Raw genomic sequence first — 14,336 nt, forward strand, 5'->3', positions numbered from 1 at the left:
TATCAGAGTGACAGCAGACTGCGCTGCAGCACTCCACTGTTGGAGAAATCCCACATTTCTCACTCAGGGGGTGTCACTGGGGGCTGTCACAGCCAGAAAGGTGGTGACCGTGGACGCGAGTCTCACGGGCTGGGGTGCCACTCACGAGGGCAGAGCAGTGAGCGGCAGCTGGGACTCACAACAGAGGGATGCTCACATAAATTGGCTAGAATTGCTAGCAGCATTTCCAGCACTGAGACACTTCCTTCCCCTGTTGAGAAACCACCATGTTCTGATCAGAACAGACAACACCACTGTTGTGGCGTAAATGAACAGACAGGGCGGGTTACGTTCCCGTCCTTTGCACATGCTGGCTCGCAGACTGATAATGTGGAGCAGCATCAATCTGTTGTCACTGAGAGCTACTCACATTCCAGGAGCTCTGAACTTTGGAGCAGACTTAATGTCCAGGGGAAACCCGCAGTAGGGGGACTGGACCCTGCACCCACATGTGGTGACCCAAATCTGGACCCGCTTTGGCCAGCCACAGGTTAATCTGTTTGCCTCGAGGGAGAACGCTCAGTGTCCACTGTATTTCTCCCTGAGGGACCAGGAGGCTCCGCTAGGGGTAGACGCATTAGCTCACAACTGGCCACATGCTCTGCTTATGCGCGTTCCCTCCATTGGCCTTAATTTCTCCCACTCTATCCAGAGTGAGAGAGAGAGGGCTAACAATGATATTGATTGCCCCAAGGTGGATGAGGTCCCATTGGTTAGCGGAGATTATGCCCCTCTTGTGGAGCGAACCTTGGCCTCTCCCTCTCCGACGAGACCTAGTCTCCCAAGCCAGGGGGGAGATTTTTCACCCTCACCCCGAGCGCCTCGCCCTGTGGGCTTGGCCCATGAGAGGTTGAATCTGAGTACGGCAGGACTCCCCCAGGGGGTTATAGCCACTATTCAGAGTGCTAGAGCCCCCTCCACAAGATCATTGTATGAGAACAAGTGGAGGGTATTTGAGGAATCGTGTGGGCTAAACCACATCTTGGCAAGCCCGTTAGCAAACAACGCATTTCCCACTGGATTGTTGAGGCGATCCAATTGGCTTATTCCAGCACGGGTCAATGACGGGTGACGCTGCGTCACACCCTTTTATAAGGAGGAGGGTGGCCCCTCCCTGACGCAAGCGTCACAACTGCCAGCCAATACTGGCTGGAGTAATGATATGGAGGCTTCTGAGGACAACGCTGAGAGAGCGTTCCCCATAGTGAGACAACTCACTCATATTATCAGAGAACAGGGGTTACGGAATAGAGTAACCTCAAGTTTTCTCATATACTTCTATAGGACCAGAAGTCTTTTTACAACCACAGCTATCGCCATCTGGTGGCCAAATAAAATGCAGGTTTGAGGCGCTTAATGCTAATTATGCTAATACTTAATGCTAGTGCTAGCTTAATTTTTCTTCAGTACTAGCATCTTTTTTCTTAAACTATTTATGGTTTTATACTCTCTATGAATGCAGCACTACTATTAGCATTTGTGGTTCCTAGTGTTTTCTCTATTACCTTAACTAGTTATTTTTGTGTATTTTTTTGCTAAGTAAGCAAAATAGTTTTCTTATAGTTTTATTTTTGAAAAAGCATTTTGCTACAGTATCTGAAAATACAGTTCGCTTGATGTTATACGACACATGTTAGCCTGTTGGAAAAAGTAACATAGAAGCTAACAAGAGCACAAAGAATATACACATTAATGATATAACCAGGTCTATATCACTATCAGGGACAAACAGAGACTGCAGCGTGTTGTGCGCTCTGCTGAGAAGGTGATTGGCTGCAGACTCCCATCTTTGCAGGACCTGTACACCTCCAGGACATTGCGGCGTGCAGCTCGGATCTCAGCTGACCCTTCTCACCCTGGACACAGTCTATTTGACCTGCTCCCCTCAGGCAGGAGGCTCCGGTCCATCCGCACCAGAACCTCTCGCCATAAGAACAGTTTCTTCCCCTCTGCTGTTGGACACATGAACAATAACCATATGACTGTCCCCGCCACTAACACATGACACTACGCTGTGTTCACTGTATCATTCCATGTTTGGCACTGATCACCACCTGCACTCATGTATTTAACTTTCAACGTAGCACTCTTAATTCTTACTCTCATGTATATATCTCATGTATATCTCATGCACATATCTTTCCACGTAGCACTTTTAATTCTTATCCCTACTTTTATTTTTTCCATGTCTATTTAAGTGTTATTTATGACACCATGTTTGCACTGAAGCACCGCAGCAATTTCCTAATGTTGTAAACCTGCTCAACATTTGGCAATAAACCCCATTCTGATTCTAATTCTGATTCTGATTCTTCACTGCTGGTAATATCACTCTCTTTGGTTCAAGTGACTTATGTATTTGTGAAGTCAAATATACACATCTCAAAATATATATACGTGTGCAACCCTAGATTGCTAAATGGACGTATACAGGATCTATCAAAATATCTGGATATACCAAATCAGTCTGCCATAAATCTTAGTCAAGTTCCTTTACTGGGTTACTTTTGGAAACACCTTAATAATTAGCCCATTTTTATCATCTGTATTTTGAGTCTTTGTTTCATAAAATGGATTAAAAGGACAAGTGAAAGATGGGTGGGGGTATTCCACAAGGATTAACAGCTTTTAACACACCCACTACTGTATAGACAGCATTTTGAGTACTTTAGTCTCTGGTTCTCTTCTGGTTGCTCTTCCCAGCCCTGTGATTCTTCTCAGAAGAGAAGCTCTTCCCAAATAAAGACTTTCCTCCTTCAAATCAATTTATGATCAATAAAAGTGTCTCCAACAACAAAACCTGCCCGCTGCTGAGGCACTGAGCAATTTTCTAACTGCCTGAATTTGTTTGCATTTCCATGAAAGAATCCTGAGGAAAGATGACATTTAGATGAGCTCAAGATTAAGATGTATTTCATTGTCAGACTCACTGGTGGGTGGTGGTGCTTTTTAACAAATGCTTTGAATCTGACTCCTTTTCTTTGTTACATCCCCAATCTAACAAAACCCCTTTTACATGTTTATTATGTGTGTGCCTAGTTAATGTGTAAATAAGGGGGATTCAGTAACTATTCAGCAACACACTAAAAATATGTTAAAAAGGGCCTTGCGTGCTCACACATTTAAACTAATGTTGCTCTAGTTAACTGAAGACCTCATCCATGGGATGAAGTCTAAAATGATACATGTTCCTACAGTGCCCCCTACAGGTCAGGCTGATTCATACAATCCATAGCATACATTGGGTAAAACTAAACTTTAATTCAGCACACACACAGATATTTTCAGATTTTTTTTTTTATTTACATCAAAAAGAAAATCACAACAAAACAATTCTTCACAAATATGCACTTGTCATTCAAGAATGTCACTGAAAAGCTTCCGCTTCTTGGACTCGCCCGTCTGAATTTCCTGCCAGTGGGCTCTTCTGTGTGCAAAGTGGGAGAGAGCAAATTTGGCCCACACGTGACGAGCAAACTGATCTGCCCTCAGCTGGCTTTCACTTGGAACTGAGAAGGGGAGGAGAGACAGGAACAGAAGTCATGAATAGGGAAGTGAGTCACAGGAAAAGTGGGATTCTGAGAGAGAATGTTTGTCATTATTACCTAGTTCCTGTGCGATACTTTGCCTCTGACCGACTGAAGAGCTGTTCCACACGGCTTCGAGTACCCGGCTGCCCAACCTGGAGCAGGCCATCTGGACGTACTGACCCTGAAACAACAAAGAGCGTGATACGGAAAGAGAATGATCATTAAAACTTACACATGTAATACTTGAAGTAATTTTGCTTTCTGTAAGTATCACGTACCTCAAGTCTCTTTAGGATCTTCCCCCTGCCCTTGTCACTGGATGTGGTGATTAGGGCCTGGAGGACGTGGCTGCCTGCGGGGTCAGTAGCCATACTGAGCAGGTCCGAAGGGCTCAGAGTGCGCAGGCTGCTGAGGAGGAGTGAGCGCTCCTTGAATTTAGCCAGTGCCTGGACCAGCCGGGATCCGTGGTAACATATGGAGGTCAGTGGGATCTAGAAAAAACCCTGACAACTGATGAAACATGTATTTTGGTGAAGCGCTGCACTGTTAGTCCAGCTGAAACGCCAACACTACAATTACAATCAAACAAATGTTTTTCCTCCCAGCAGTTTACCTCCGTGCTTATGTTGCCCTCTGCGGTGTCAGAGTGATAGTACACCTCATAGGTGAGCAGAGACATGAAGAGAGGGAGGCAGGCGACGTGTCTAGAGCCAGGCTCAGCGCAGTGGAAAGCCTGGGAGGCAACACATCGACAGGGCTTCATTATCCACAAATCAAACATGAAGTAGTTGTTATGCTCCATCAACACCAATCATAACACAGGGATAAATGAAAAAAAGGTTGTTCTAATCACTCAGGGCCCACGTGGGCCTGCACTTCAACAACAAACCCTCTTTTAAGCTTACATTGAGGAGGCATTGCATCATCTCGTCCTGCCTCTCTTCACTTTCTGCGCAGCTCTCTGCCAGCTGAACTATCACACCCATGTGACCTGCGGCCAAGATTGCCTCCACTCCCTGGACCAGCTCATCAAATATTCTCAGGAACTGTGGAAAAAGGAACGACACCAGGAAGCCGGTGAGAAAATTTCCAGCAAATCACCCCTCCCACGTTCTCAATCACAAGGTGTGACCTACCAGTTTGTATTTGGCAGATGCTGCTGTTAGCCTCTGGATGGGAAAGTTGGCGATGGGATGGAGGGCGAGGTCAACCAGCTGGCCCTTGAGATGGTTCTTGTAGAGCCCGCGGAGAAGTGGCTTGTGGGACAGCTGTATGATGGTCTCTATGAGGCGACTGGAGGCCTGGTCCTTCAGAAAGACTAGAAGCGGACTACGGGGAAATAAAAGTCACACAACACAACATTCTTAAAATAAAGAAAGAAAAAACACTCAGTGGTTCACAAACGCAAACTTTGGCCTCTTACCTAACTCCAGGAGCAGCGCTGCGACTCGTCAGGTATTCCATGATGCGCCGGAGGAGCTGTTTGCAGAGTTTGGGCCGTTTTCTGTGACACACAGTCAGCATGGTCTGGAACACTGCGCTGGCAACAGCGTCAGTCACACTTACTACAAAGAGAAGAAGCACCGTTGAGACTTCCTGCCAGTACAAAGGTGCCCTATCATGAACAAAACAAAAGATGCTTCCACACTGAAACACACTGTGTGTGAATACTTTAATACTGTGTAGTAGTAGTCTTCCCTGTCTTTGCAAGTGCGTGACTGCCACCAGCAGTACAAGAGTAAAACTGCATACACAAGCAGGTGTTATGTACTAACGGCCTTAACAAAATACACAATATTCACTGTTGCATGTTTGCAGCATTTCCACAAGTAGGTCCACCCAGAGGAGAGACCATCATAAGACTGAAACACTCTTCTTTCACTACAACTGCAAAATGTGATCGAGGCCACATTTTTAAAGAAATAGTACCAGTCAAAAGAAATTGGAAGCAAGCACTCATCTGAAGTTTTTTCATAATTTCTCTTTAAAATATCCCAATGGGTAAATGAATGAATAAGAATAAACCTAATTCCATACAGTTATGAAGGAGAAGAATTAGAAAATAAAATTGCTTTTTGTACCAGACTAATTTAATTAATGTAGGAGGGTTTATTTAATCGCAGCTATTAAGCAATTATCCTGGAAAAGAAAGGATGGATTGAATCCACAGCTGGGTACAGCCTCAAGTGGTCATTCGAAGAACTGCAGATTTAAAAAAAGCTGCAGGCTGCAAAAGAAAGAAAAAAAAACACTCCTGGTGGGCACCTCCTGTTCTTTTAACAGGCTTTGTGTCTTGGCAATCCTTCCAAACAAGCCGTACTTGTTCAGTCTTTTTCTACCTGTGCACTCATGAATGTTAATATTTAACATCTTAACTGTGGCCTGTCGTGTCTGAAATGTAGCTCCTGGGTTTTGTTGTCCGTTTTGTTTTTTCGCAGTTCCTTTGAGCATTGCAGTCTAAACTTGGGGTGAATTTGCTGGGAATCCTCTCCTGGGAAGAATGCCTTGAATGTTTTCCACTTGTGAATAATCCTTCTCCCTGCAGAGCGATGGACTCTAAATTGCTTGGAAATGGCCTTATAACCCTTCCCAGATTTTCGGGAGATACATAAATGTCATTTTGCACTGAGCTATAGTTTATGTTTTTATTGTTTAGCCATTATAGATGTTGTATTTGTTGACACCAGCTATATTTGTTAGCCTGGTATGATAGCTGGAACATAGGAAATACATTTAAAGGGAAATGCTGAAGTCTAAAGGAAGTTACACATAATGTTTACTACACAATTCCATACATGTTATGTTTAATTATCCACCTTTGGGTTTTTTGCCAAATGACAGAAAATTGTGAAATAAATGACAGAAAATTGTGAATATGTGTTCAAACTTTCGACTGCAACTCTATTCCCTCAAATTATAGACAAATAAAAAATTCTGATCACTCAACTCACACTGACATAAAAAAAAAAATTTAAATTCACCAAATGCAGAAAACTGAACGTGCATTGGAGCCACACTGCATTTAATATCTCATTTTAATACAATTTATGTTACAAGGCCTGCTAAACTGCGTCTGCTGTGCCAGATTCCACCATTGCTCTGTCAGATTAAGGGCTTACAGTTTAAAGCCTATAGTTTCAATCAGAGACTGTGTGTGTGTGTGTGTGTGTGTGTGCACGTTAACTAATGGAAAAACTGTGGACTAAACAGCATTTCTTTCTGACACAGAGCTCTACTAAAAGCCACTTAGGCTTCTCTGCAGCGTGTGCATTTGCCCTCACTTTATTTACTGCCCATTTCATTTTGTTTTGATATTACGACTGCAAGAATTTGAATTGAGCACATAAATTCTAAACACATGCTGGTCAGTGTTCTGTTCAAGACTGCCTTTAGGCAATTCCCCTTTGACTTTACTCCGAATCCTCGCCTGCATTCAAAAACAGCTTCTATGGTTTTCAGATTCCCAGAAAAATGTTACAAGAGTCAGGAGAGCACAGGAAGAGGGAGGCAACACTGCTGCTTTCTTTTTTTAATGACCTACTTAAAACATCTATCATACAACAACAGTTAAATTCCAACATAATAATAAAACCACCAATTATTTTATGAAAGATGACTTACAATTAATGTTTTCCATCAAGGTCTCTGTAAGATCTTTAAGCTCGTACCAGAAGGAAGTGGGAATCTCGAAGTCTGTCAGCTGAGGAGGGATGCTTCGCTCTTTTCCTCCTGGTTAAAAACAAGAATATGAACAGAGAAAACACGAAGAAGAAGAAGAAGAAGAAGAATATACCTCTTGGCATAAAGGGCCTGACATAGTCTCAAAAGAAAAGCGCACTGACAAAGCCAGCAGATCAAGAGCTGTATTTTTCTTCTGTTACATCTTGCAGAAAAAGAAACTGAAGTGAGACATCGGGCCAAATGGGAGAAATTGCTTTTTTTTCGTAGGGTGAACCGAAAGCTCTTTCTCTGTATAGCAAATGTCAGCTAGTGCCAGTGTTGCCAATTAAGCTACTCTACATGCCTTCTCAGCCAATTGCTGCAATTTGTATCATAATTTGCACTTTTTCTCTGAGTCATAACTCAGTCAGCTCTTAGCATACACGCATTATGCATGTGTATTTAGATTCTTTTTGACTTGTGCTTCCTGGGGATCTCATTATCTCTAAAGCTAACAAATAAAGCAAGCTGGATCGCTACAGAAGCTGGCAGAGAATAATCGTATTTCACGTGTTCTTTGGTGTCAGCGGATTACAGTGATAACAGCCTGTGCCTGCATGGGTATCTTGCAAAGTGGAACATCTAGAGGTTAACTCCGCATACTTTATGTGCTGCTAATTGGACAAAACGTAAAGATCACAAAAAAAACCCAAAAAAACATGGATGCCGGCTTATTCTACTCATCTATGGGTGAAATAATGGATGTAGCTTCCAGGCCTGAAAACACAATCCTACCAACAGCTAAATGCTTTCAATCTCCATTCTTTTATTGGCTAACAGGGGTACCTGGGTTACAAAAAGACTGTTTCTATAGAATCTATGGGAAAACAGGCCTTTGGCAGGACATATGTGAACATCTTAAACACGAAGTCCTGTTTCTAAATTATGATCATTATGATCTAGAAGTCAGACCAGAGGATTATCCAGAATATCTGATCCGGTTTGATCTCTGGCTCCTCCAGTCTGCATGCATATCCGCTGGAGGGTGAGTGTGTGTGAATGTTAAGAAAAGGTGTTTAGGCACAGAAAAAAGCGCTTGTACAAATGTGCGTTTAACAGGGTGAATAATAAAAAGTGCTTTGAGTGCTCGGTTAGTTTAGTCATTTATATTTTTCGGCTTGTTTGTTTTCCCACTTAACATGGCCTGAAAAAAAGACAGGAGCATCCTGCTGTGGAACTCAAAAACTGCTCAGAAAACAGCATAAAGTTGCTTCTCATTGTTGGAGGTCTAACAACCACACACGGTTCTCTGTTGCTGCATATTTTAGTACAGGGATTCCCAAAGTGAGGGCTGGAGCCCCACGGTAGGCCGTTAATGTACTGCGGGTGGGCTGCAGTAGGTACAGTTCCATATGCATATAAATGTATTTATGTAAAGAGCAAATTTAAACTGATGATAGGAGGTGGTTAGTTTGTGACATCACTCATTACTTTGACCTAAATTTACTGCTCTTGTATTGAAGTTTGTGTGATGGTTGGTACCAATAACAGCTCGAGCTGATTCAATTTTGTGAAAATCAGCTCAAGGTCAAGGTCACACCAAGTGTGAAAAGCAGCAAAGATTTTATATTACCCACAATTTTTTATGGAAATAGACAGCAATGAGGGGGCGTGAGCACCTAGGTTGGCTAAGGATTTGATCCAGACCTTCACTGTTTGCACCCAAGATCAAAGTTGACCTTAAAAAAATATATTCAAGAAACCAAATCAAGTGTAATATATGACATGAACGAGCAGAGAGAGAGTAGTGCAACACACTTTTTATTTTTTTCAATACGACGCCCTACAACTATAACCCTCAGGGGTAGTTGTTTTGAGTGTTTTGTTTAACTAATTAAATGGGAAAAAGTATCCACTAAAAATCGTCATTTTTTTCATACCAGCGTGAGTGTGTGTCTGCGTGCATTTACCTGGACGAGTTTCGGTGCGAGGTGGTCCGAGGCAGCCTCCCAGCACGTGTAAAAGCGTGCGGACCACGTGTGAGCCGTGAACATGTCTGATGAACTCGGCAGCGTTGTCCCTCACCACCTGACTGAAAGACAACACCTGAGCCTCCAACAGGCCACAGCTTTCTTCTCCCTCCTCCTCTGTGGGCGGAGAGGATTCCTTCTCTGAAGACTCTAAAAAGGACAGAGTCCTACCAGGAGTTAGGTTGGTGCGATTTTCTCAACCGCAGCTGTTCTCTGTCACAGTAGAAAATGGGAATGTTTTCCCTTCTTATCACTCTTATCCTTCTTCCAGCTTCCACAGTTCATTTCCCTCCCCCCCTCGCCTCACTCCCAACCGATCACTGGAAATGGCCGACCCTCCCTTAGCCTGGTTTGACTGGAGGTTTTTCCCTTTAAAAAAAGAGTTTTTAAAGTAAAGTAAAGTAAAGTAGTGCTCACTCATAGGGGGTCATCTGATTGATGGGGTTTCTCTGAATTATTGTAGGTACCTTACCATATAAATCACTTTGAAGTTAATGATTTTGTAATTTACAGCTGTGTAAATAAAACTAAACTGAAGCTGAATTGATATTTCACTTGTAAAGCAAACTTACACTTGTGTGAACTTACCCATCCACCTGGACATCTGTCTGACTGCGCTCTCCACAACATGGCCTCCACACCGGTCACAAGAAACCGCCTTAAACTCTGAGCCCGATTCTCCACCCAGTTCAGCCAGCACCTCCCCGACCTGCTGGGGGCTGGACAGCGGGAGCAGCCGCTGCAGAGTGATGCTTCCGGTCCGATCTGTCGCCACCAAGGCCGCTTTACCTTTTACTTCTGTGAGGACATTCTCCACAAACATCTCTGTGAAAGACGGGGTGAGTATAAACAGAGAAGAAAGCTGCTGGAGTTAAAAGCAGAAATATAATGGAAGGAGGGAGAGGAAGCTGTTTGTTATGTTTAAGGTAAAATGATGCAATGGACGTGCAATGAGCAGTCATTTAAGATCAGTGCATGACGTGAATAAGTCGAGGTCAGTGCAAGAGACGGTTATATCCAGCTCCAGGCAGTTTTTCTTAAAGCAATTACTTAATGGAGGATTTTGCTCCAGAAACACACAAAGTACCAACTTTGCGTACTAACACATCACTTGTCAACACAATGAATTAATTAGCATAAAACAGAGTGGGCATCTTTGGTATGAAGTAGTGGTGGGTACTGTATTAAATAGAGATTAAAATAAATAAATAAAACGGACAGGGCGATCAATCACAGATTGAAACCATTTTTCAATTCAGGCTTCTCTCTTCTTTCTCCTCTTTTTCTTCATTATATATACACGTGACAGCAGATCTAATGCTAGTAAATAAACCTGCCATCTGCTTCGCTACATAAGCAACTGGAAAGGCTGGAGGTGATTTATGTGTCGCATTCACCATCGGCTCTGTGGCAGAGCAGAGCTGAAGATGTTCGCCAATGGTGGTCAGCTAATTCCTCCAACAGATGGTCGTTTGTGGGAATGCAGAAATTAATCAGTCAGAAAGCACAAGAACACAGCTTCTGAGCGACCTTCACAGTCTGGACCAAGCTTTGTGTGAAAACACATTTAATTAACTTATTGAACCCACCACCAATTATCTTCTAGTTTGTTATTTAAATAATCAAACCTCTCTTGTTTTGGGCCCTGATTCATGGCACCAGTGTACCGTGAATCGGGGGAGTTTGAGCTGTCTTTAGTTGTTCTTGCTCCACGTGGGGCTCAACTTCCTGTTATCCTCTTTTGGACATCCTGGTGATATAAACCAGGTGAGATCAACCAATAAAAAGCAAACTAATGTGGCGAGGAGCAGAGTTCAGAGGAGTTCGGCTGTGACATTCTGAGACAGGACATTTGGCATAAACAGTCGAGGTGCGTGCCATCCTGAGTAAAGAGTACACTGGAAACACAGGAGGTTTTGGGCCAGCCAAGATAGTACTTACACAAAGATTTGGCTCCCTGTAACCTGAACCTCTTCTCCAAAAAAAATTTAAGTAGAAGTGGTTAAAAAAACTTCCGAGAAGTGAGCCAGCGTAAATGTAGCATGAATGCTGACGCCACTTTAAGGACACAACCTTGAAGGGAAAAGCAGCCAAACTGATGTATGTACAGTGCACAGATTATGTGCTGTGCTCAAAACTCACAAATATTCAATCTACTATACATAAACAGCTCAAAAAAATAATTAATTACATTTTGTAGCTCTGGCAGTGCTCAACCTGTTCCTCCTTGCACAAAGAAGCAGGTATGGCAGCCAAGTTCAAAAGATAAAGTTCATGAATCATGGCTGCACATGGTGCTGTGTAATGTGACCTTCTGCTGCACCCCTTATTTAAAGTTCCAGTCCTGTGCTTTACTCAGATCCCCAGAAAAAAAGACCTTTCTCACCTCTCTCCTCATCATCTTCAAAGCCTTCACTGAGCCTTTCTCCGACACGGCGGAAATAGCCCACACTGAGGGCGTCCAAGCGCTTCTTGCCACCCTGACCCTTCTCTCCTTTTGGACTTTCTCTCCTCTTCCTCTCTCCTCCTCCATCTTCTCCGGGATGCCTCCTCTTCTTTCCTCCCCCTTTCTGTGGCTTCTTGTCTTCTGCTTTTGACAGCATATCTTGAACCTTTAACCACGAGGATACAAGTGAAATATAAAGCTAGTTTCTAAAGCAGATTTGAACCAATTAACTACATAACATATCTCATTACACTGCTGCATGTTTGCTACCAGTAAGACAGATTATTATACTTCAATAGATATATAGTACTTGATCAAACCCTCATTTCTTTATATTTTGCTTCCACAGACCCAGATGTTCTTGTGATTTCTAAAGAGCTCTTGAGCGAAGGCTCTTTGGGCTTCAGGCTCTTTGAAGGTCTTCCAAAGTTTTCTTTGGACACTGGCTGCTTATGTAATCATTTGTCCTCATACCTCACCATTTTCAGAGTTATTCAAGCATTAAAAACAAAACAAAAAATACCTAACTTAAGGGTTGAACCAACGCTGTGTCTAAACATAAAAGACAACTTAGCAGAGAATCAGTTTTACACTGGTTACATTTTGTTATCAGCTGCTAAAGATAACGCAATTTGACCAGCATAAAATGGTATCTGTGCGGCGAAAAGGTGATTTCCAAAGAAAAAACAAGTGATTCTCCGAAGAAAATCTAATAAAAAACTATTTAGGGAACATTTTAAGGACAAAAGAAGCATTGGGAGGTCTAAAAAGCTACCTACAGCAAGCTAACAGTATCTGAAAGTCATGTCTTTCAGAAATCGGAAAGAACACTTATGCAAAGAACCTGAGAGATGGATGATGATTATGCTGAAGCCTCATCGGAAATGGTTTCAGTGAAAGAGTGGCTAGAAAAAAAAATCTTAAGGAAGGGAAACAGGGAGAACAGACTGAGGAATACCATATTACTCAAGAATGGGACTAAAGATCAGCAGGAACAGGACTTTTGGAGTGATTAATAAAAATGTTTGGTTCAAATCGTTGTCAGCATATCAGAAGGAAGTAAGGAGAGAAGGGAGCTTGCCTAACAGGGTCCAGGCTGGAATAAAGAATACCAAATACTGACTTTCAAACCCATTAGCATTGCACACACTGTTTTTTTGCTCTATATACTCTCTTTCCGTGCATATTTGCAAGTTTCAATAAATAGCTGCACCTATTTTGCACTTTCCTAGCAACATATACGGATCAAGATTGTACTTTAAAAAGCTGTTACAGGTAAAAGGTAATATTGGCATAATGTTAAAGTGGCTACAAATAAAGCTGTCATTATTTTAGAAGGAGTTCGACTAAAACATGCAAACAGGCACAGGGACTGTCCATGCTAACGTGCTGCACTCCAAACAACAACACAAACTCTCGAAAACGTTGCCAAAATAAAAAAAAACGATGGTTTCCCAAAATGTTAAAGAATGACTAAACCACACTGCTAAGTTACTCTGCGGAAAAATGTGTATATTAATATCGTTTCTGTAAAGCAACGTTTTACTCACGTGTGAGAGAAGTCAGACAGAAGCACTGTGCCGTTGACGCGTGATGATGACGTAACAGCACGCGGACAAATATTATTACAGTTTCCTTAAAGATTAATGAATGGATAAAGAAATAAACAAATACATAAATAAATAGTTCACCATGCTCGAAAAGGCTTTATTTATGTAGCCTAAATAAAAACTGGTTGTATTTACCGTAACTAGCACGTCGCTGTCTCTTCTTCAATGTCCTTATTGGTTGACACCAGCAGAGGGCAGCATAGCTACTTTCCTGAAAGGCTGATTCGGGACGACCTCTCGATGGGGGTTCAGAGGTGTGCCCAACAGGCATATGAGTCAATTAAAAAAAAACCTGTGATAATCAAATGTCGACATCTTACACCATCCCAACCCACAAAACAGAACAGTCTCGTTGGGCATAAAATAGGAAGCCACTTTTAATGTTCTTGGGATTTTTAACTGGCAGCAAGGTTATCAAATTAAACCTCATAATTCTCAAACAAAAAACGTGCTTTTTTCATGGTAGCAATGCCATAATATCACAATTTGGCGTCATAATTACACAAAAATGATATGACGTTGATTTAAAAATAAAAACAAAAATTTATTTTTTGGGCAGATTGAGCTCAAATGTGTTACAAGAGCTACTGAAAAGGTTTGCCTAAAGGCATAAAATAAAATAAAAATAAAATAAAGGACAAAATCAACATAGTACCTTTTTTTCTTAATATCACAGTTATCATCAACACATGGTTATTTCAAGGTTAATAGATACATTCCACAAGTGAAGAGAGAGCTCTAACCAAATCAGTCAAAATGCAGTTTTACTGCATCCCACCTTTTTTGCATTTGGGTGGGGGCATTGTTTCCTAATAACTGTTTGTTCATGGGTTAGTGGTTTTATTGCTCAGGGCAGAACATTCTGGATTTCTGCTGGGACTTGACTGTAGTGTAACGGAAAAACAAAAGCCCATTCATCTGAAACTACAAAAAATGACATATCCGTGGCTACAGTAAATGTTGCACAATTAAATGAATCAGAGGTGATGTAAGTTAAGATTTTGTCATCTGTCTCCATCTC

At 42.1% G+C, this 14,336-nt stretch overlaps 1 protein-coding gene across 1 annotated transcript; it reads right to left on the reverse strand.

The window, feature by feature from the left end:
• Nucleotides 1-3,320: 3,320 nt before the first annotated feature.
• Nucleotides 3,321-13,521, reverse strand: nop9 (NOP9 nucleolar protein). The gene is made up of 13 exons (XM_082514220.1): nucleotides 13,451-13,521; nucleotides 13,256-13,340; nucleotides 11,646-11,871; nucleotides 9,848-10,084; nucleotides 9,200-9,409; nucleotides 7,191-7,298; nucleotides 4,993-5,134; nucleotides 4,706-4,898; nucleotides 4,475-4,615; nucleotides 4,183-4,302; nucleotides 3,848-4,060; nucleotides 3,645-3,750; nucleotides 3,321-3,548 (listed from the first exon to the last, which is right to left on the reverse strand). Exons 3-13 carry the CDS (start codon nucleotides 11,860-11,862, stop codon nucleotides 3,394-3,396), a joined length of 1,842 nt encoding a protein of 613 aa, XP_082370346.1. The 5' UTR covers nucleotides 11,863-11,871; nucleotides 13,256-13,340; nucleotides 13,451-13,521; the 3' UTR covers nucleotides 3,321-3,393.
• Between the last annotated feature and the right edge of the window lie 815 nt (nucleotides 13,522-14,336).

This window comes from Aulonocara stuartgranti (assembly GCF_965226115.1).
Source record: "Aulonocara stuartgranti genome assembly, chromosome: 18".
Classification (NCBI taxonomy): domain Eukaryota; kingdom Metazoa; phylum Chordata; class Actinopteri; order Cichliformes; family Cichlidae; genus Aulonocara; species Aulonocara stuartgranti.